Genomic DNA, 22,826 nt, shown 5'->3' on the forward strand with positions numbered 1-22,826 from the left:
ACATGCCCTTGACGTCCAGGTGGAGCTGCTGAATGGCTGGAGCTCTAGTGGATGTGGCATGTAAGAGACGGGTCTCCTGCAGAGGGAACTTCTGAGGCATCCCTGTGGAAGTGATGACTGGAGCCGTGGGTGTGGAGGTGTAGACAGCCGGAAGAGGAGCCTGGAGACCCTCAGACCATGAGTGGCGAGGAGGAGAGGCTGAATCCTCGAAGAAGACCAAGGAGAGGCAGGAGGAGAGTCAGGGCTGTGGGAGGCTAAGGGCTGCTGTTTGCCCCCGGTAGGCTCCCTCAGGCCCTCTTACTGGTCTGTGCACCCAGTTTGACTTCCAGTGGCCAGAGCCAGCATCTTGGTTACAGGGCTACCCCGGAGTTTCCAGAACCCACTTAGCCTGTCGTATGGTGAGTCAAAGGGGTATGGGAGGCCGGGCCCAGTGGCTCACACCTGTAATCCCAGCCCTTTGGGAGGCCAAGGTGGGAGAATTGCTTGAAGCCCAGACGAGCCTGGGTAACATAGCAAGATCCCGTCTCTACTAAAAATTTAAGTATTAGCTGGGCATGGTGGCAGACACTTGTCGTCCCAGCTACTCAGGAGGCTGAGGCAGGAGGATTGCTTGAGCCCAGGAGGTTCAAGCCCAGGCTGCAGTGAGCTACGATTGCACCGCTGCTCTCCAGCCTGGGTGACAGAGCGAGATCCTGTCTCTAAAACTAATGACTTGAGGCTGGGCATGGTGGCTCACGCCTGTAATCCCAGCACTTTGGGAGACTGAAACAGGTGGATCACCTGAGGTCAGGAGTTTGAGACCAGCCTGGCCAACACAGCGAAACCCCATCTCTACTAAAAATACAAAAATTAGTTGGGTGTGGGGTGCACGCCTGTAATCCCAGCTACTCAGGAGGCTGAGGCAGGAGAATCACTTGAACCTGGGAGGTGTAGGTTGCAGTGAGCAGAGATCATGCCACTGCACTCCAGCCTGGGTGACAGAGCGAGACTCCATCTCAAAAAAAAAAAAGAGACTGAAGCATAAAGCAGTATGTATGTACAGCGACTAATATTTGCAAATCATTGAAAGAGAAAGAAAGAATGTCAAATTTATTATCCTTGATAGTAGTTGAAAGTTCACAGTAATAAGGAAAAAGTATACATGGGACTATTTCTGCCCTCAGCTGGAAGCGTCTGCGCAGACAGCGTGGTTAGCAGGGACCATGGGGGGCTCTGTGTGTCCCGTGGCTGCCAAGGCCTGGGGGCCGACGTTTACAAATACACCCCTGGCTGATGGCAAAGGGAATGGGGTCCTGTTCCCTATCATTACATGTTCCAGGGACACACAGGCCTGAAGACCTTCCTAAACAGTGAAGATATCACCTTGGGACCCAACAGAAGCCCGTGAGTCCCTGGTGCCCTGTGGGGATGGGCCTGTGGGCCGGCAGGACCCTGGGTGGCCCTACAGCTTGGTGGGCTGCTCAGGGCTGAGGTGGCCAGGCCCACTGGGCGGGGACAGCACCATGGGCAGCGAGTTGCTGCCCCTCTCGTGCCAGCAGGTGTCCAGGATGGGGTAGAGCTTGCCCTGGAAGTCGGCCTGGAAGGTGTAGAGCGGCCGCAGGTCATCGGGGCGGTCAGCGTCGAAGAAGGTGAGCTCGCCCTGCTCGTAGTGCAGGTAGAGCCCAATGCGGTGGGGGTGGCCGGCTACGGGCAGGGGCACCCGGGGGCAGGCAAAGGCTTCGTACACCCGCCCCTCCTTCAGGCCGATCAGCCACACACCGTGCTCGGGGGACCTGTTCAGCTTGCCCTTCCGGCTGGCTGTGCCCTTGATGACCCCCAGGCGCCAGTCGCTCTTGCTGCCCACCACCACCTCCCAGTAGTGGCGGCCGCAGGAGAAGCCGCGGCTGGCCAGGACGCAGGTGCTGTAGTCGAAGCGCTCAGGCTGGCTGGCGCGCCGCTGGGCCAGGAGCCCACACTGCACCACCGTGTTGCCCTTGGAGAGCTCCAGGAGTGGGTGGGCAGTGGCAGGGTCCAGCTTGAGAGGCTCTGGGGCTGGGAGGGAGATCACAGAGGGCCTGTGAGGCAACGTGGAGGGCAGCAGACCCCGCCCACAGAGGCTGACGGAGGCCCTGAGCTCCCCAAGGAGAGGGGCTGTGTCTTCCTCATTTCTCTATCCCCAGGACCTAGAAGGGGCTGGTACAGGGCTGCTCCCTGAATGAATGAATGAATGAATGAATGTTTACATAAGGAAGATCAATCACAGACTGATTGCATCCACCAAAGGCAAAAACAGGGTTTATATAAAAGGGAGTGGCTTGGTGGGCTGTCGGGGGCTGAGGTGGCTGGAGAAAGAAATGGACACTGGGCTCAGGGATTCTGGCCCGCCTGCCTGAGGCAGAGGTGCTGGGGGAAGGACCCAGAAGACACCTGTCGCATGGGCTTATAGCTCAGCCCTCAGGGTTTTCCGGAGAACCCACAACAACTGCAGCTGTTGGATTCGCTAGCCTAGTCAGCCTGTTCAAGGACAAACTAGCCCACCTGAGCTTTTTGCTAGCTACCAGCTGATCCGTTTACCCCAGAAACGTGAAATGTGCTCCCCCGCCCCCCCACCCTCCCCACCCCTTTCCTGCCGCCCAAGATGCCGCAAGGAAAGAAGGCCAAGGGGGAGAAGGTGGCTCTGGCCCCTGCTGGCGTGAAGAAGCAGGAGGCCAAGAAAGTGGTGAATCCCCTGTTTGAGAAAAGGCCTAAGACTTTTGGCCCTGGACAGGACTTCTAGGCCAAAAGGGACCTCGCCCGCTTTGTGCAATGGCCTGCTCAGTCAGGGTGCCGGGGCAGACAGCCATCCTCTATAAGTGGCTGAAAGTGCCTCCCACTATTAACCAGTTCACCCGGGTCCTGGACCGCCAAACAGCTATCCAGCTGCTTAAGCTGGCCCACAAGTACAGACCAGAGGTAAAGCAAGACAAGAAGCAGAGACTGTCGGTCCTGACTGAGAAGAAAGCTGCCGGCAAAGGGGACGTCCCCCACTAAGAGGCCACCTGTCCTTGGAGCAGGAATTAACACCGTCATCACCTTGGTAGAGAACAAGAAGGCTCAGCTGGGCCAGGCACAGTGGTTCACACCTGTAATCCCAGCACTTTGGGAGGCCAAGGTGGGCGGATCACTTGAGGCCAGGAGTTTGCAAGCAGCCTGGCCAACATAATGAAACTCCATCTCTACTAAAATACGAAAATTAGCCGGGCGTGGTGGCATGCGCCTGTAGTCCCAGCTACTTAGGAGGCTGAGGCAGGAGAATTCCTTGTACCTGGGAGCCGGAGGTTGCAGTGAGCTGAGATCACACCACTGCATTCCAACCTGGGCAACAGAGAGAGACTCTGTCTCAAAAAAAAAAAAAAAAAAAAAAAGGCTCAGCTGGTGGTGACTCCACACAGCCTGGGTCCCATCAAGCTGGCTGTCTTCCTGCCTGTGCCTTTGTTGTACAATGGAGTCCCCGACTGCATCACCAAGGGGAAGGCAAGACTGGGACATCTAGTCCGCAGGAAGACCCGCACCACCGATAATGTAGAGAGTAGTAGTAGATGTTCAGGGTTTTAGAGGTTCTTTAGTGAAGAGTTTTATCGCCTTCACACAGGTGAACTTGGAAGACAAAGGAGCTTTGACTAAGCTGGTGGAAGCTGTCAGGACCAATGACAACGAAGGTGATGAGATCTGCCGTCACTAGGGAGGCAGTGTCCTGGGTCCCAAGTCTGTGGCTTACATTGCCAAACTCAAAAAGACAAAGGCTAAAGAACCTACCACTAAACTGGGTAAAGTGTACACTGCTGAGTTAAATGTACGAACAGGATTCACAGTTCACAAACTGCAATTTCTTTCCTCCTTTCCTTTCCTTTTTTTCTTCTTCATTCTTTTCTTTCTTACTGATGAGGTCTCCTCTGTCACCCAGGCTGGAGTGCAGTGGTGTGATCATAGCTCACTGCAGCCTCCCAACTGCTGGGCTCAAGCGATCCTCCTGCCTCAGCCTCCTCAGGAGCTGGGCCCACAGGCACATGATACCACACCCCACTAATTATTTTTTGTAGAGATGGCATCTCACTATGTTGCCCAGGCTGGTTTCAAACACCTGGCCTCAAGTAGTCCTCCCACCTTGGCCTCCCAAAGTGCTAGGATTGCAGGCATGAGCCACCGCGCCCAGCCCCTTCTTTTATACAAACCCTATTTTTGCTTTTGGTGGATGAAATCACTCTGTTAGCAATCTCCCTTATGTACAAAACAGCATCCTAATAATAAAGGAATGAAATGTGTTTGAGTTGTTTTCGACAGAGAGCAAGAACTAATAGGTTGGTTCAAAAGTAACTGTGGTTTTTGCCATTACTTTTAAGGCCACTTGTCCTTCGAGTAGGAAAGACATTTTTTAAAAGGACATCACTTTTTGTTTTTGTTTTTTTGAGATGGAATTTTGCTCTTGTTGCCCAGGCTGGAGTGTAATGGCACCATCTCAACTCACTGCAACCTCCGCCTCTCTGGTTCAAGTGATTCTCCTGCCTCAGGCTCCCGAGTAGATGGGATTACAGGTGCATGCCACCATGCCCAACTAATTCTTGTATTATTAGTAGAGACAGGGTTTTAACATGTTGGCCAGGCTGGACTCGAACTCCTGACCTCAGAAGATCTGCCCTCCTCGGCCTCCCAAAGTGCTGGGATTACAGGTATGAGCCACTGTGCCCAGCCAAAAAGTACATTACTTTTAAAAGTAATGGCAAAAATCGCAATTACTTTTGTACCAACCTAATACCATTTATGAAGCACTAAACTGCAACACACGTATGTCTACATACAAACTCTGCAGCCTGGCTGAGTGGGTGCTAATAGCCCCACTTTACAGATGAGGAACCTGGGGCTCGGAAATGATACAACTTGCCCAGCCACCAGCTAGGAAGGGATGAAGTGAGCATGAACCCAAGCTGTTCAGAAACTCAGTCCCATGTTCTCACCAGGACCCTCCGCAAACCTCCGTCTGAGTTCTCTGTAGCTTATTCTCTGATACAATCAATGAACTGCTACCTGCCCTGGGCGGCAGCCCTCAGGAAGGAGGACGGGTCAGGGCCTCACCTGGCAGAACTTTCTGGAAGAGCCTTTTCCATACGGTCAGCTTGATGTCAGCCTGGTGGAGGCCTGGCTTGAAGGAGATGGGGCTGAATGCGCCTTCCAAGGTCCGCGCCTGCGGCAGCTCTGCTCTACAGGTGACAGTACACGGTACAAGAGCAATGTATCATGTGGCCCGCCCCATCCCTCCATCCTATCTACGTCTGCCCAGCCAGATCCACAGCGCAGGACTGCAGTCACAATGCTCATCAATGCCCATCGTCCCCTCCTCTGCACAGCCCTTCAGAGAGGACCCATCTCCTTCCGAGAAGGGGAAACGCTCTATAGCGTGCTTCTCAGAGTGTAGGTTTGGGGACCAGCAGTGTTGGCTGGAAAATGGTCCAACCTGTTCCCAGTGGAAAGCCAATGGTCCACCTGGGAAATGGTCAGAAATGCAGGTTCTTAGACCCCATACCAGACCTGCCAATCAGAAACCAATTATGGGGGCCAAGTAATGTGTCTTTTTTTTTTTTTTTTGAGTCAGAGTGTCACTCTGTCACCCAGGCTGGAGTGCAGTGGGGTGATTTCGACTCAGTGCAGCCTCAACCTCCTGGGTTCAAGTGATCCTCCCACCTCAGCCTACCTAGCAACTGGAACTATAGGCATGCGCCACCACGCCCAGCTAATTTTTTTTTTCTATTTTTGGTAGAGACGGTTTTGCCACGTTGCCCAGACTGGTCTTGAGCTCCTGAGCTCAAGCAATCTACCTACCTCGGCCTCCCAAAGTGCTAGGATTACAGGCATGAGCCACCACGCCCGGACTTTTTTTTTTCTTTTTCTTTTTTTTGAGATGGACTCTCACTCTGTCGCCCAGGCTGAAGTGCAGTGGCGTGATCTCAGCTCACTGCAACCTCCGCCTCCTGGGTTCAAGCGATTCTCGTGCCTTAGCCTCCCGAGTAGCTGGGATTACAGGCGTGCACCATCACACATGGCTAATTTTTGTATTTTTTGTAGAGACGGGGTTTCACCATGTTGGCCAGGCTGGTCTTGAACTCCTGACCTCGTCATCCTTCTGCCTCAGCCTTCCAAAGTGCTGGGATTACAGGCATAAGCCACCTTGCCCAGCCTCTGTCCCTTCATTTAAACCCATGTCCCCTGACCAAATTGTCTCTAAGACTAAAATAAATGTGAGAAACAAGGAGTCTCCCATAAACAGGGAGCGAGGAAGGCTTGGGAACGGCACGTGTTCATTTGTTGGGTCTAGAACATGGATCCACTCTCTTCCCACAATCTGCAGAGCAAGTTTCAGGCAGGGCTGATACTGCCTGCTGCACAAGGGTGAGGAGGGCAAGCAAGGAATGGCCAGCACTCCTGGATGTTGCTTCTGGCCATTTCCCACCTCTCCCAGCTCCCAGTCCTCCTGATATCCTGCCTTACCCCCAGCCACCCTGAACTTCTCATAACCAGAGTCCGCACACCACTCCCCCTTTTACAGGACAGTTCCCTTGGCTTGCCTGGCAAACTCGGGTCCTGGACCCTTCCCAGCCATCAGGCCTGTGCCCCTCTGCCAGGGCCCCCAGACACCTGCTCCTCCTCTAGTGTTCTGTTTTGTTTTCTGAGACAGGGTCTCACTCTGTCACCCAGGATGGATCATGCAGTAGGATGATCGCGACTCACTGCAGCATCACACTTTTGGGCTCAAGCAATCTTCCCGCCTCAGCCTCATGAGTAGTGGTGACTATAGGCACATGCCACCAGGCCCAGCTAATTTTTTCTATTTTTGTATTTTTTGTAGCGATGGGGTCTTACTATGTTGACCAGGCTAGTCTCGAATTCCTGGTCTCCAGGAGTCCTCCTGCCTTGGCCTCCCAAAGTGCTGGGATTGCAGGCATGAGCTACCCTCCTCTAGTATTTCTGTAGCTTGAGTGAACTTCTGCTGTTCTAGGTACCCACAGTTCACCATCTGCCTCCCCACTCGTCTACGAGACCCTTGAAGGTAGGGACGTGACTTTCCTCTGTTTTCCCCAGGCTCAGTTATAGAGTCAGCTGTGGGCAACTGCTTGGGAGGCGCTGGTTAAGCCGAATGGAGGAACCAGTGGAGCTGAGATGCCTGTGCCTGCAGCCACCAGACCCTGGCTGAGCTCTCTCCAAGGTTATTACCTGGAGGCCATGGAGTGGAACTTCTGGAAGGCAAGAGAGAGGGAGGTTAAGGCTAGAAGATGTGAAGCCAGGGCACTGTTGGGAAGGGGAAGGCCCTGGCGGGTATGGGGACGGGACACCCCCCGTCCACTCACCCGGATGAACTCGTGGTGGCCCTCATTGCCGAACTCTTCCAGCACACACTCAGCTTGGGCCAGCCGCTCCCGGGTTCCCTGGGCCTGCTCCAGCTGCATGTCCAGGGAGGCCACCAGGCCACGGGTGTGACCCCCTATCCCCTCCAGGCAGCGGGCCTTCTCCTCGTCCACCAAGTGGTGCAGCTCCTGGAACTCACGGCGGATCACCCAGCTGAAGACATCCGACTCATTCTGGGACAGGGAGGGCTGGTCACTGCAGAGTCACAGCCAAGCTGCCAGGCTCTGGCTGGCTGGCCTCAGGGTCCCCAGGGCCTTCCTGACTGGGCTGGTCCTGGGACCTGGGTTCCAGGGGAGGTTGCATGGCCTGACGCCGAGCAGGGAGTTCACCCCATGCTTGGGGAGCCCTGGAGGTGGCCATGGGGAGGGTGACCCCAGCTCCCATTTCAAATGGAGTGGCTCTGCTTTAGCATGTTTTAATTTTTTTTTTTTTTTTTTTTTTTTTTGAGACAGGGTCTCACTCTGTTGCCCAGGCTGGAGTGTAGCAGCATGATCATAGCTCACTGTAGCCTTGACCTCCCAGCCTCAAGCAATCCTCCCGCCTCAGCCTTCCGAGTTGCTGGGATTACAGATGCATGCCACCACACTCCACTTTGCCTATGTCAGCTATTTTTTTTTTTTTTTTTTTTGTGAGATGGAGTCTCGCTCTGTCGCCCAGGCTGGAGTGCAGTGGCCGGATCTCAGCTCACTGCAAGCTCCGCCTCCCGGGTTCATGCCATTCTCCTGCCTCAGCCTCCCGAGTAGCTGGGACTACAGGCGCCCGCCACCTCGCCCGGCTAGTTTTTTGTATTTTTTAGTAGAGACGGGGTTTCACCGTGTTCGCCAGGATGGTCTCGATCTCCTGACCTCGTGATCCGCCCGTCTCGGCCTCCCAAAGTGCTGGGATTACAGGCTTGAGCCACCGCGCCCGGCCCTATGTCAGCTATTAAATGTGCATGTAAGATTTTGTTTTATCACAGAGTTCCACACCTGAAGGAAAGCAGGAAGGCCCTGGGCGAGCAGGCTTTGCTGTGAGGGAGCCAGAACTCCCTGCAGAACCCTGAGCTCTGCCTCCACCAGGCAGGGCTGATACCGCCCGCTGTGCAAGGGTGAGGAGGGTAAATGAGGGATGCCCAGTGCTCCTGGATCTTGCTCGGCTCCTGTTTCTGTTTCACAGCCACCTCCAGGGCCGGGGCTCCACACCTCCCGGCCCCATGTGCCTCTCATTTCGAGAGATCTGCCAGGGCCCAGGACTACCAGCCTCTCCATGCCTGTGCACCCAGGTACTGGGAGGGCACCATGACAGGCTGGCAAGGTCAAGCAGACACAGGTGGCACAGGGGTGGAGGAGTCACGCCCATGCTTTGAGCTGTTTACCCCGTGGGACTCAAGTCCTGGGTTATCTCAGTCTCAAGGACACAGAGGGCAAAAGCCAACCTGGAGCCAGTCCTGACAACAACTGGGTTGAATTCCCTGAGAGGATTTGCACTTTCCCCACCCTGCCCCGGAATGCTTTGAGTTCTGACTTTATATGGAAGGCCTGGTTTTCTGTAAAGGACCAATGAGAACTCAGCTCTAACAGAAAGTGAAGGTGGCCGGTCCCAGGCAGGGGGCAGAGGGAAGGGCACTCACGACAATTCGGGTCCGGTTGTTCACCAGTTTGGCAATGAGCTCATCCACCTTCTTCTGCTCCTGCTTCAGCTCAGAGATGAGGGCTGCGAGCTCCTCCTGGAGGCAACAGGCCATGGCCCCATGAGCAGCTGATCTCTCCTCCTCTCAGCTCCTTGGGTCACCTTCTTGGGAGTATCCCAATGGCCACAAGCACTCCCAGGGAAACCAGGGTGGGAACCAGAGCCACCCAGGTATCCTTGAGTCCAAAACAGGTTAAATTGTTCAAGAATAGTCCAGGCACAGTATCTCATGCCTGTAATTCCAGCACTTTGGGAGACTGAGACAGGACTTCACTTGAGGTCAGGAGTTTGAGACCAGCCTGGCCAACATGGTGAAACCCCATTTCGATTAAAAATACAAAAATTAGCCAGGCGTGGTGGTGCACACCTGTAGTCCCAGCTGCTTGGGAGGCTGAGGCACGAGAATCACTTGAACCTGGGAAGCGGAAGTTGCAGTGAGCCGACACCATGCCACTGCACTCCAGCCTGGGTGACACAGTGAGACTCTGTCTCAAAAAAATAGATTGATAAATAAAATAAGATAAAATAATTCAAGCATATTCTAGTCTGGGCACAGTGGCTCATGCCTGTAATCCCAGCACTTTAGGAGGCCAAGATGGGAGGATCACTTGAGGTTAGGAGTTTGAGACCAGCCTGGGCAACATAGTGAGATCCCATCTCTAAATTTTTTTTTTTTTTAAGAATATTCTGCATTGACAGCAGGAACTTCCCAGGCATAAGAGGGTCTCGATGTCACCCCTCTGCGTGACATGGAGAGAGTCACTAAATGTTACAGCTACCGGAAGTCACCATGTGATGCTGGCACTTCCTGGATTGAATGCTGCCTGTAGGGGACCCACCAGATGGACTCTGTGGTCACCAGCAGATCCTGAATTAGTGGGTATTTAATCAGGAGCCATCGCCAAAAGGCCGGCGCCAGGTGAGGCTAATTCTAGGGCCAGGCCGGGCGCAGTGGCTCAACCCTGTAATCCCAGCACTTTGGGAGGCTGAGACGGGCGGATCACGAGGTCAGGAGATCGAGACCATCCTGGCTAACATGGTGAAACCCCGTCTCTACTAAAAATACAAAAAACTAGCCGGGCGTGGTGGCGGGCGCCTGTAGTCCCAGCTACTCGGAGGCTGAGGCAGGAGAATGGCGTAAACCCGGGAGGCGGAGGTTGCAGTGAGCCGAGATCGCGCCACTGCACTCCAGCCTGGGTGACACAGCGAGACTCCGTCTCAAAAAAAAAAAAAAAATTCTAGGGCCAGTGCTGCTTACCCAGGCCTAGGTTAAACCTGGTGAATCCCCACGCCTATAAACACCTGAATCCATTCCTGGTGGACTTGGACACAGCATGGATTTGCGACCTCCCCAGGCTGACATAAATGCACTTCTCCTGGACTGCCCTGGCCCCAAATCTGGTCTAGCTTTGGGATGCCAACCGGGACTCCTGGACCACCAGCTACTCCATGACTTGACCACAGCCCCCATCCGTTTGTACTAATGCAGTGTACGGAATCTTTGGCTTGGATCGTGCCCAAGCACCGGAGAGCTGCAAGGGGCTTTCAGGAAGGGAGCTGGGTAAAGAACAAAGCACTTGCTGGCATAAATGGACAGAGTCCTTGCTCTGGAGAATGAGGCTTCAGAACATCTCACAGCGGCCCCAGAAGGGCATTCCAATGCCACCCTCCCCAGGCAGACGGACGGGACTCATTCCTTCCCAGTGACAGGAACTAAGTTACGCAAATCAATGCACCCATCAATCGAGCATCTCAAGATCTCAATAAACAGGAGGCAACAGGAACACCCAAAAGAGGGCAATAAATGAGTGCAATTTAGTTACATTCTCTGTTGCAGCAGAGAAGAGCCTTGGGATCATCAAAACCCAAATCTGGCTGGGTGCAGTGGCTCACGCCTGGAATCCCAACACTTTGGGAGGCTGAGGCGGGAGGATCACTTGAGGCCAGGAGTTTGAGTCCAGCCTGGACAAAATAGTGAGACCCTGTCTCTCAAAAAAAAAAAAAAAATTAAGCCCAAATCTAAAACAGGGACCCAAGCTGGGCCCCTGGATCCTAACCACAAAGGACAGACAAGCTCCCAGCCTGTTTCCCTCCCTCCTTCCCATCAACTAATAAAACATAAACTCAGCTTCCTCACCCGCAGTTGGCTTCCACCTTCCATACTCCCCTAAACCTGCTCTTATCAAGATAATCAGTTCTTACTGCTACATCTAACACTTTTCAGTCCTCAGAGACATTTCACACAAGTGATCTCCTCCTTCAGTGCTCTCTCTGATTTCCGGGAGGCCACACTCAGCCGGTGTTCCCGCTCTGAGGATTCTTTCTATCCCTTTTTCAGGGCTCTCTCTCGCTTAATCCAGATTTTAAGCCTGGTACCCCTTGGGGTCATCATCAATGTCTTCCCTTATCACTATGTAGACTCTCCTGGATTGGTCTTCTCCATCAAAGGGGACTTCAGTGACCACCAGGAGGAAGGACCCTCCACACCCCTTGCCCTGAGCTGCATTGCTATCCTGGTCTACACGCCCCCCAACCCGACTGCACATCCCCAGGCACCTCCTGCTCCACCTGCCCATGACAGATCGTTCTCTGCGATCACTTCATCTGTGTAAGGGGAAATTACAGCACTGGAGTCAACCTCCCCGTCCCTCACCCCCCTTGCCACACACAGGTGTCAGGGTTTTTTTCTTTTCGAGATTTGTCTTTGGTCTGCCCCAGGCCTTTGTCCCAGTTCCCACCGACTTAGGTCCTGGCACCCTCATCTCTCGCTGTCCTTCTGCCTCACCCTCAAAGCTCCCCTCTGCCAGAGGGATCTGAGCACATCACCACCAGCTTCAAACCCTCCAGCCCCCGCCTTACTCCCTCATCCGGTGAATAAACTCCAAATCCCTTCCTGGGTCACACTGGCCTCTCCAGACCCCGGCTGCAGCTTACCTCGCTGGCCCTATCTCGCCCCCACCCATGCTCCCTCCAGCTTTATGCTGGGATTACAGGAGTGGCCACTGCGCCCGCCCAACCAGGCTAATTTTGAAATTTTTGTAGAGACAGGGTCTCACTATGTTGCCCAGGCTGGTCTCAAACTCCTGGACTCAAGTGATCCACCCACCTCGGCCTCCCAAAGTGCTGTTATTATAGGCATAAGCCACCCAGCCATGTGTTTTATAACAGGTGGTTTATATATATAACACTCAGCCAGGTATTACTATTACTCATCTTAAAGAATGATCTGCTAGGTTTGGTGATGGCCTACAAAGGCAGGAATTCACTGATTCAGCATTTTGGACATTTACAGTGTGCCAGGTATGGCTCCAGGCACTGAAATACACCAGGGGACAAAATGAAGTCCCCATCCTCATGCACTAGAGAGTGCAAACAGGGGAGTGTCCAGAAACAAAGAGCCTAAGGCAGTGGCACATGCCTGTAATTCCAGCACTTTAGGAGGCCCAGGCAGGATTGTTGGAGGCCAAGGAGTTCAACACCAGCCTGGGCAACATAACAAGACCCCATTTCTACAAAACATAAAAAAAAAACGAGCTGGGCATGGTGGTGTGCACCTGTAGTCCCAGCTACTCAGGAGGCTGAGGTGGGAGGATTGCTTGAGACTAGGCGTTGGAGGCTGCAGTGAGCCATGATCATACCACTGCACTCCAGCCTGGGCAACAGAGTGAGACGCTGTCTCCAAAAAGAAAGAAGAAAAAGAAAGGAGAGAGAGAGGGGGGAAGAGAGAGAGAGAGAGAGAGAGAGAGGAAGAGTGGGGAGAGAGGGGGGACACAGGGGAGAGAGGGGAGGGGGGGAGAGAGAGAGAGGGAGGGAGGGGGGGGAGAGAGAGAGAGAGAGAGAGAGAGAGAGAGAGAGAGAGAATAAAAAGAAAAACAACCAGAACGGCAAATAAAAAAGGAGAGCCCCATCCTGCGCATGTGGCTTCAATCCTCGGCACCTGGGTTGAGCTGCCGCTCAAATGCTAAGGAATGAATGCGCCAGGGCAGGGCTGGAGGGAAATCGAGGATAGCTGGATGCTTTTGGTGCCAGGTGATGGCGCCAGAGAGCACAAGATCCGGTCCCCGCGGGCCCCGCCAGCCCCGATGCACCGTCGCTCCCCACCTTCATGCGGCTGTAGACGGTGGAGACGGGTGTGACCGGGTGGTGCTGGTGGGAGCCCAGCAAACCGCAGAGGCCACAGATGAGCTCCTGGTCCTTCTCGCAGAAGAGGCTGAGGGGGTTCCGGTGGTGCACGCAGACCTTGGGCTCCGGGTCCCCAGGGAGCCTCAGGGCTTCGATCACCCGAGCCAGGGAGACGTTGGGCGGCGGGGAGCTGCTGCCGTCCACCGTCTGCCGGCAGACGGGGCAGCGCAGCTCCGCGTCCAGGTGGCAAGACAGGGAGACCAGGCAGCCCTTGCAGTAGGAGTGGCCGCACCGCAGCATCAGGGGCTCCTTGAAGACCTCCAGGCAGATCGGACACTGAAGCCGGTCCTCCAGCTCCGGCAGGCTCACCTGCCAAGCCATCCACACTGACTGCCCGGGATGAAACACAAGCATCCGTCCTCAGTCCTGTCCTCTCCCCTCCCTCTGTCCAGCACTCACCCACCACCCTCAACCCTAAGGAGCACCAGACTTTTAGAGGAAACACTTTCAGTCCTGGATCCCAGTCCTAACCCACATGACCTTGGGCTCCAGTTTCCCCAGCTGTAAAACAAAAGATTGCAATGAAAAAACTGGTCCCTTGAAGATACGTGTGTGTGTTTACATTTTTTACTCAAATTTAGAGACAAGCATGAAAGGGGCCATCTGCAGGGTCATTTGCAATGACACTAATAATGCAAGGTCCAGCTCCAGCAGGCATCTGGACCTAGAACAGGACAGCAAAACCCAGGCAAGCTCTCCACCTTCTAGATGAGTTCCCAAACTTTCGAGAAACTGTTGAAAGCATAGGTGTAATAGATCTAGAGGCCCACCTTCAAAAGTGCTTCAGGGGGTCTCCAGTGAGACCCAGAACTCTACATTTACAGGTGACACTCCCAGGTAATTGTAGAGAGCCTAGAACCTACAAGGCCTCTACCCTGATCTCCCACCTGCTCCCCTACTAAAGCTTGTCAGTGAGACAGGAAGAGCACCAGCAGCCCCCAGGGAGAGCCCAACATTGGAATACCTGGCTTCTCACGATCCCCTGGGCCTCCCACTACGGCCTCAAGCCAGCATCACTCATCCAATGGATCAAGAGATTGCTCAGCCTTTTCTTCTTCCCAGCAGGGAAACAGCAGGCACAGAGACAGAAGTGGGGAGTGCAGCTGGACGCCTGCACCACTGCCTGGTCTCTGCCCCTTCTCTCCTCCCCTTTCCCAGCGACACTCCTGTGTCCCCAAGGTCACCAGAATCAGGTGGAAACTGGGTTACATCACGGGACTGGGGAGGCGGCCTTTGTTGGGCCTGCTCTGATAACATTCAGGTGCTGGCCTTGGCCACTGTGGGGGAGGGGAAGAAACAGAGGGACTGGGCACACAGTCCACACCTCAAGACCCGGACAGGAGCAGACAGGTGCTGGGAAACAGTTCTTTCTGAATCTCAAACTCTTGCTCTTACTCTCCTTTTTTGTGGGGAGGGGCTTGCGGGGCGGGGGAAGACAGCATCTTGCTCTGTAGCCCAGGCTGGAGTGCAGTGGCGTAGTCACAGCTCACTGCAGCCTCCAACTCCTAGGCTCAAGCCATCCTCCCACCTCAGCTGCCTGAGTAGCTGAGACTGCAGGCGCATGCCACCATGCCAAGCTAATTTTTAAAAAATGTTGTAGGTACTGGGTCTTGCTTTGTTGTCCAGGCTGGTTTTCAGCTTCTGGGCTCAAGCAATCCTCCCTCCTTGGCCTCCCAAAGTGCTGGGATTACAGGCATGAGCCTTACTGCACCCAGCCTTCCCTCTCTCTCTCTTTTTTTCTAATACAAACTGGCAGATGATGATTCGATCTCTCTACTTAATTTTTAAATTTTATTGTTTTATTTATTTTAGTAGAGACAGGGGTCTTGCTTTGTTGCCTGGGCTGGTTTTGAACTCCTGGCCTCAAGCAATCCTCCCGCCTCAGCCTCCCAAAGTGCTGGGATTACAGGTATGAGCCACCAAGCCTGGCCTCTTTTTTTTTTTTTTTTTTTTTGAGATGGAATCTTGCTCTGTCACCCAGGCTGGAGTGTAGCGGCGCAATCTCGGCTCACTGCAACTCCGCCTCCTGGGTTCATGCCATTCTCCTGCCTCAGCCTCCCCAGCAGCTGGGACTACAGGTGCACGCCGCCACACCCGGCTAATTTTTGTATTTTTAGTAGAGACAGGGTTTCACCATGTTAGCCAGGATGGTCTCGATCTCCTGACCTTGTGATCCGCCCACCTCAGCCTCCCAAAGTGCTGGGATTACAGGTGTGAGCCACTGCGCCCAGCCACTTAGATTTTTTAAATTGAGGTATAACATATACAAGTGTGCAAATCTTAACCACACAGCTTGATAAACACTTGATGTTTATCCTCCCACCTCAGCCTCTCGAAATGCTGGGATTACAGGTGTGAGCCACTGAGCCTGGCCTCTTTTTTTTTTTTTTTTTAAAGAGATTTGAAGGTACCTTTTTAAAGATTTTTTAAATCAAGGTATAACATATACAAGTGTGCAAATCTTAACCACACAGCTTGATAAACACCTGCTGTATGTACACACACACTCAAGAGCAAGATGTAGTGTTTCCAGAAAGCTCCCTCCTGACTCCTCCCAGTCATAACTCCTAACAAGGACAGCCACTGTCCTTATTACCATGCTGTCATGTGGCCTGTTTTTGAATTTCACATAAACAGCATCATATAGAATGTACTCTTTTGTGTCTGGTTTCTTTCACTCAATAATATTGAATTGTGAGCTTTTTTTTTTTTTTTTTAATGTGAAGTCTTTCAACGTTTAGAAATTCAATGACACTCTGCTACACACGTTTTGTTTGTTTTTTGAGACAGTTTCACTCTTGTTGCCCAGGCTGGAGCACAGTGGTGTGATCTCCGCTCATTGCAACCTCCACCTCCCGGGTTCAAGTGATTCGCCTGCCTCAGCCTCCCAAGTAGCTGGGGTTACAAGCGCCCGCCACCACGCCCAGTTAATTTTTTGTATTTTCAGTAGAGATGGGGTTTCATCATGTGGGCCAGGCTGGTCTCAAACTCCTGACCTCGAGTGATCCACCTGCTTTGGCCTCCCAAAGTGCTGGGATTACAGGCGTGAGCCACCACACCTGGCCTGTTACACAGTTAATGAATATTATGGTCATAATATACTGCTGTGGTTTGAATGTATCCTCCTAATTTCATGTGTTGGAAACTTAACTCCCAACTGGGGCAGTATTGAAAGCTGGCTACAGCCTATGCCTATAACCCCAGCACTTTGCGAGGCCAAGATGGGAGGATCGCTTGAAGTCGGGAGTTCAAGACCAGCCTAGGCAACAAAGCTACAAACCATCTTTCCAGCAAGTTAAAAACTAAAAAATAAATTAGCTGGGCCTAGTGGTGCACATCTGTAATCCCAGCTACTGGGGATGCTGAGGCAGAAGGATCTCTTGAGCCCAGGAGGTGGGGGCTGCAGTGAGCTGAGATCCATCACTGAACTCCAGCCTGGGCTCAGAGCCAGCCTCTGTCGATCAATCAATCAATTAGTCAATCAGTGTCTCGTCTGGGCCTAAATTTCTCTAGAACACAATGGAAGAAGGAAAGTGGAAGAAGGTGGATGTAACCCACAGCTGGGAGCCCTGAACTCTGCTGGTGGCAGATGGCTCTCATGTCCTCACCAGGTTGCCCTGCAATCACATGCTGCATCCTTTTTCCTGAACCTGCCCCACGTGCCCCACCACGCAGCCACTCCGAGGGTTCCTTCAAGGACGGTAGCCCTGTCACGTGTTCCAAAAGTGCTCCCCTGTGTCCTGACAGCTTCGCCATGTGTCCCATCATGCCCCACACGCTCCCACTGTGTGCCCCACCTCGCACCCATGCCCCATCATGTTCTGCGTGCTCGTTAGGTGCCCCAATATTCCCCGCGCGCTCCCATTACGTACCCAGCCTCACACCCCTGCAAGTTCCCCATCATGCTTTCTGTCGCTCCAGTTAGGTGCCCCATCATGCCCCACGCGCTCCAATTACGTGCCCCACCTAACCGCCCCACGTCCGTGCCCCATCACGCCCCGCACGCTCCGGTTACAGGCCCCGCCTCGCGCTCCCTCACGTGCCCCATCATGCTCTGCGCGCTCCCATTATATGCCACCACCTCACGCCCCTCCACGTGCCCAACGTGCCCTGCGTGGTCGCGTTACGTATCCCATCACGTTTCGTGCGCTCCTATTACCGGCCGCACCTGGCACCTCACGGCGCGGCCTATGTAGTTCCAGAGCTCGCGAGAGCCAGGGCCGTTGGCGACAGTTGGAACGAAATGATGAGTGCCTTCTCGTGGCCCCAGAATGGAATGCCGCCATCGGTAGGGTCTGCCGGGTATAAAGGGGCCTTCGGAACCCCACCAAAGTCACAGCTAGGGAGGGCAGCGGGGCGCACCAGGCTGAAGGCTCACGCCACAGGGAGGGCAACAAGGACATGGGGGGAAGCGCCTTAAACCAGGGAGTCCTGGAAGGGGACGACGCCCCCGGCCAGGTGAGGGCCCAGACGTTTCGGGGCGTCGATGACGAGGGGTGGCCGGGTGGGTCTGAGGCTCTGAGGCCTGGCTTTCATTCTCCACCAGTCCCTGTACGAGCGGTTAAGTCAGAGGATGTTGGACATCTCGGGGGACCGGGGCGTGCTGAAGGATGTCATCCGAGAAGGAGCTGGAGACCTGGTGGCGCCTGATGCTTCGGTGCTAGGTGTGCCCTGGGGCGGTTTGTCCGCAGGATCCATGTCATCGCACTCTCTGTTGGGGAAAGAGAGGCCACATTTTCAAAAAGCATTTAATGGGGTTGGAAATGCTTTGTCTGAAGTGGACTTTTGTTTTTCAAATGGGGTCTCACTGAATTGCCCAGGCTGGAGTGCCGTGGTGCAATCATAGCTTACTGCAGTCTCCACCTCCTGGGCTCAAGTGATTCTCCAGCCTCAGCCTCCCAAATAAGGGATTTACAGATGCGATCCACCATGCTCGGCTAATTTTTAATATTTTTGTAGAGATGGGGGACTCTGTATGTTGCCCAGGCTGGTCTCAGACTCCTGGACCCAAGTGATCCTCCCACTTCAGCCTCCCCAGTAGCAGGGATTACAAGCGTGAGCCGCTGCTTCCGGCCTGAATTAGTTTTTTTAAGACGAAAGCTAGGGACCCCTATGTCCCCTTTGCGTGATGCTTCCACGAAGCTCTTGAACCTCTGAGCCGAAGGGCAGGCACCCAAAATGCAGAGAGAAGATTTTTTCCTGTACCTCAGGGTGTCGGGCAGCTTAAGCTCATCTGATCGCGTTGTTTCTGTGTGATAATGAGACTCGATATTATAGAGGCATGGGTGTTTTGGGTCCATTTTCTTTACATTCTTTCTTCTATCCTAGTGAAATACTCTGGATACCTGGAACACATGGACAGACCCTTCGATTCTAATTACTTTAGGAAAACTCCTCGGCTAATGAAACTTGGAGAGGGTAAATTCAGAGTGGGAGCTGGAGAAGAAGGGATTGTTTAGGGGCGAGATGAAGCAGCATACCTCAGGCTATTAAGACTGCTCAAAGCGCGGATTCTTTGAGTTGGCTTTGCTGAGGCTGGGTTTTGGTAAAACAGCCATGTTCTCTCCCCTTGAGACCTGGGCATTTGGGAGATGGCTTAACCGGCAAGGTATCTTTGCACTCTGACTTAACTAACCACTGGGAATGTTTCTGTGTTCATTTATTAAGTAAAAATCGATCGAATGCTTGCTTCTCACAATACATGGTGAAAAGAGAGGATGTACTCAGAAGATTAGAACATCTCCACCGTTAAGGACCTCACAATGTAATGGAGGAGACTGACCTGCATTCAGCTCACTTGGTAGAATCGGATGAGTGCCTGGGAGTTGAAAGCAGTGTTGTGGGTGTGCTTAATGAAGGCATGATTAATTCTAGCTGGGAGGTTCAAGGAAGGCTTCCTGGAATAGGCGGCATTTGAACTGAGCCTGGAAGTTTGAATAAAATTTCTATCGGTACAAGCTGGGCGTAGGCTTGTAGGAAGAGGGAACTGTGTGAGGGAGACATGGAGGCCAAAGTACTACTGACTTAGAAGGGGAAGAAACTGATAGCATTGAGCAGAATACTGAGCAAGCTTCACCCACCTTTTTTGTGTCTTCTAACAGATATTACACTGTGGGGCATGGAGCTGGGTCTTCTGAGCATGCGGAGAGGAGAGCTGGCCAGGTTTCTGTTCAAACCGAACTACGCCTATGGAACTTTGGGCTGCCCTCCTTTAATCCCCCCAAATACCACTGTCCTGTTCGAGATTGAGTTGCTTGACTTCCTAGACTCTGCTGAGTCGGACAAGTTTTGTGCTCTCTCAGCTGTAAGTTCCAGAGCACAGATGTCAGCACTTTACAGAGAGTCGAATGGGTTGCTGTTTTTGGTAATTCTTCTAGATAGCCTGCCCTGCTGCTGATTGTCCGCTCCAGGGTCCCCCCGCGGCGCCTGGGCGGTGGTGGCGGAGTTCCTCTGCTTCCTAGTCTGTGTTTGTCTTAGTAATAGCTCTCATGTGTAGATAAATGCGCTGGGGCGAGGTAAGGCTGTGAGTTTAAGGATTTGTGGTTTGAACTGATTTTCCGGTCACCCTTTGCCTAGTTCTCCCTGTGAGACAGCACTTGCTTTTCATCATTGTTTGATTTCCAGCAAGGCAGGCATTGGTAGCTCATAACTAGGGTGACTGGATAATTGATTGTCCAGCCCAGCACAGGTGAGAGTAAAAGGGGCTATTCACTGGAGAGGTTACCCATGACGTCGGATTTAAACTGAGACAGTCCCAGGCAAACTGGAAGGTATGGCCACTGTCCTTGCCACTTAAGTCTTGCCTCCTCTTTGTAGCCTTTCACTTAACCCTGTCCCTTAGATGCAGGACTTCTGACCCCGTCAGCAGTCACAGGCACTGTCTTTATCATGCCATCTCACACTGACTCTATCTGTGGCCTTAGAGGTCCTTCCCAGGTTTTGTATCTTCACGTGGTATCTCTCCTGCTAAATTGTCAGCACTCCAAGTGAGGGAGCTCACCCTTTTTTCATCCTTCCAAGATTAGAGTTTCTTGCAGATGCCTGGTCCCACCTGTGGTGTACTGGTTTAGGATCTGTGGGGGTGGGGCCGGGACCAAAGACGGCCTATGGGTGACTCTGAAGATGGCCAGGGTAGAGCATCACGACCATAAAGACCACCAGGGCCCTGAGCAAACCAAGACCTGTTCGATGCTTGGTGGCCAAATTAGTGGTTTTGAGCACTGACTTCTGTGCTTGGCAAGCTCCATCAGTTTCTAATTCCATGGGAGACTGCTTCCTCAGAGAACATCGGGGGAAGACTGAAGAAGTAGACTTCCTTCTGGCTCTAGTGTGTAAAATGGGACCGGTTATAACACCTGTGTGGCTTCTGTCAGATTCAGAAGTGACTCCAACACGGAAGGCTGTAAACAGAAGTACATGATCTGAAAAAGAAGAGCTCACAGCTGTAGTAACACTTCTTTCTTTCAATTACTATTTTTTTTTTAAAATGGAGATGTGTTCTCACTGTGTTACCCAGGCTGGTCTCGAACTCCTGGGCTCACGTGTACTAACACTTTGCTTGTGGTGTTACGGCTTTTGGGTTTCCCTGCTGAGTATTCCTGTCTCTGGTCCTCAGGAGCAGCAAGACCAATATCCACTTCAGAAGGTCCTTAAAGTGGCAGCTACAGAACGGGAGTTTGGTAATTACCTTTTCCGCCAGAATCGTTTCTGTGATGCCAAAGTGAGATATAAAAGGGTAAGAATGATTTAAAAGTTAAGTGTAAGTTTAGATCCTGAAAACTTCCTTGTTTAAAAAACACAGACTTTTTTTTTTTTTCTTTTTTTGGAGACAGTCTTACTCTGTCGCCCAGGTTGGAGTGCAGTGGCACAATCTCGGCTCACTGCAACCTCCACCTCCCGGGTTCACACCATTCTCCTGCCTCAGCCTCCCGAGTCGCTGGGACTACAGGTGCCCGCCAGCTAATTTTTTAATATTTTTAGTAGAGATGGGGTTTCACTGTGTTAGCCACGATGGTCTCGATCTCCTGACCTCATGATCCACCCGCCTCGGCCTCCCAAAGTGCTGGGATTACAGGCGTGAGTCACCGTGCCCGGCAAAAAAACAGATTTTTGTCTTTCTCCTTACTTTCCATGAGCAGCCATTAAGAAAAACCTCATTTTAAAAAACCTTCATGCCAGGCCAAGGCGGGTGGATCACCTGAGGTCAGGAGTTTGAGACCAGCCTGGCCAACATGGTGAAAACCCATCTCTACCCAAATATAAAAATTAGCCGAGTGTGGTGGTGGGTGCTTGTAATCCCAGCTACTTGGGAGGCTGAGGCAGGAGAATTGCTTGAACCTGGGAGATGGAGGTTGCGGTGAGCCAAGACAGCATAATTGCACTCCAGCCTGGGGAACAAGAGTGAAACTCCATCTCAAAAAAAAAAAAAGGTCTTGTTAGTTCTGAGCTCAAAGCTAACAACAACAACACAATCTTATTACCACTTAGGTTCCTGTTCCTTTCTACGTGACCTGTGTTTTTTCCTCTGTAGAGATGAAGATCATTTGTTCCGGCATTCCTAAATTTTACAGTGATGTGCCTCTGTGTGTATGTATTTTAAAATTTGTGTTGAGCCCATGGTGTATCTTTCCATTCAGGAAACTTTTCCTCCACTCTGGGAAACTTTCTTGAGTTATTTCTTTGGTACTTTACTCTTGTTCCCTCTGCCATCTTTTTCTGGAACTCCTATTATCAGACCACCTGCACTGAGCTTCTGGCTGTCCCTACCCCCGCAAACTAGTTTCCAACTTTTCTCCTGTTTGTGTCATTGTCTGGAAGCTTTCCTTGACTTTTGGCCACCTCTTCTGATGCATTTTTCATTTAAAATTGGGGGGCCAGGCACAGTGGCTCACACCTATAAGTCCAGCACTTTGGGAGTCCAAGCTGGGAGGATGGCTTGAAGCCAGGAGTTAAAGATCAGTCTGGGTACCATAGCAAGATCCCATCTCCACAAAAAATAAATTTTAGGAATTGAAGGGCTCTTTGTTCTTCCCCCTCCAGCATTCTATTCTTGTTTCATGCATGTATTGTTTTATATATTTAGACTGTTGATTATAATGTAATCTCATTCTTTTTCTGTTTGGTTTTTCTACATATTGGGGACTGTGTCCTTTTGCACTAAGTTTGTCAATGACCTAAAGATGGTTTATTTCTCACTTGTGTAAAAGGCTAGAGTAGAGGCATGCAAGCCAGGGCCAGTTGGTGACTCTGCTCCAGACATTTTCAGATACCCAGTTCTCATTTCTAGGGTGGGACTCTGGCCTTGTAGTCCAGGATGAGGGTCTCTGAGTTCTAGCAGCAGAAGGAAAGAAAGGCTGGGGACATGTACGGCTCTGCTAAGGAAGGTTCTTGTCATATGACACTTCTACTGAATTATGTTTTCCAGAACCTGTTCTCCAGGCCTTGCCTACCTGCAAAGAAGGCTAGCAAATATCTATATTCTGGTTGTAGGTATTCCTGGCCAAAAAAAAAAAGTCCTATTACTATGAAGGAAGGGAGAGCAGCTGCTGGGAGACAGGAGGCCC

The 22,826-nt window shown here is 52.3% G+C and overlaps 2 protein-coding genes and 1 pseudogene across 7 annotated transcripts in view; 2 read left to right on the top strand and 1 right to left on the bottom strand.

The window, feature by feature from the left end:
- Positions 1-1,062: 1,062 nt before the first annotated feature.
- Positions 1,063-17,568, bottom strand: LOC101008229 (E3 ubiquitin-protein ligase TRIM50). 3 transcript variants are annotated; one of them, XM_017956643.3, is made up of 7 exons: positions 17,136-17,568; positions 13,183-13,593; positions 9,023-9,118; positions 7,356-7,586; positions 7,222-7,244; positions 5,089-5,213; positions 1,063-2,031 (listed from the first exon to the last, which is right to left on the bottom strand). In XM_017956643.3, the coding sequence occupies exons 2-7, from the start codon at positions 13,582-13,584 to the stop codon at positions 1,442-1,444; spliced, it is 1,467 nt and encodes a 488-aa protein (XP_017812132.1). In that variant the 5' UTR covers positions 13,585-13,593; positions 17,136-17,568; the 3' UTR covers positions 1,063-1,441. The 3 variants fall into 3 exon arrangements, with proteins under 3 accessions (XP_017812132.1, XP_009201093.1, XP_003895914.2); XM_009202829.4 differs by lacking the exon at positions 17,136-17,568 and having other exon boundaries at positions 7,222-7,241; positions 13,183-14,737; XM_003895865.5 differs by lacking the exon at positions 17,136-17,568 and having other exon boundaries at positions 13,183-14,735.
- LOC110742809 lies at positions 1,913-3,151 on the top strand (annotated as a pseudogene).
- FKBP6 (FKBP prolyl isomerase 6) overlaps positions 17,395-22,826 on the top strand; it is a 30,143-nt gene continuing 24,711 nt past the window's right edge. Inside the window, exons 1-5 of one of the 4 annotated variants that reach the window (XM_003895868.3) lie at positions 17,395-17,551; positions 17,810-17,927; positions 18,592-18,681; positions 19,365-19,567; positions 20,879-20,998. In XM_003895868.3, the coding sequence (XP_003895917.1) occupies positions 17,507-17,551; positions 17,810-17,927; positions 18,592-18,681; positions 19,365-19,567; positions 20,879-20,998 (576 nt within the window). In that variant the 5' untranslated portion in view covers positions 17,395-17,506. Of the gene's footprint in view, positions 17,722-17,809; positions 17,928-18,591; positions 18,682-19,364; positions 19,568-20,878; positions 20,999-22,826 lie in introns of all 4 variants that reach the window. The other 3 variants (XM_003895867.5, XM_003895869.5, XM_009202831.4) reach the window with 3 other exon arrangements.

This window comes from Papio anubis, chromosome 4 (genome assembly GCF_008728515.1).
Source record: "Papio anubis isolate 15944 chromosome 4, Panubis1.0, whole genome shotgun sequence".
Classification (NCBI taxonomy): domain Eukaryota; kingdom Metazoa; phylum Chordata; class Mammalia; order Primates; family Cercopithecidae; genus Papio; species Papio anubis.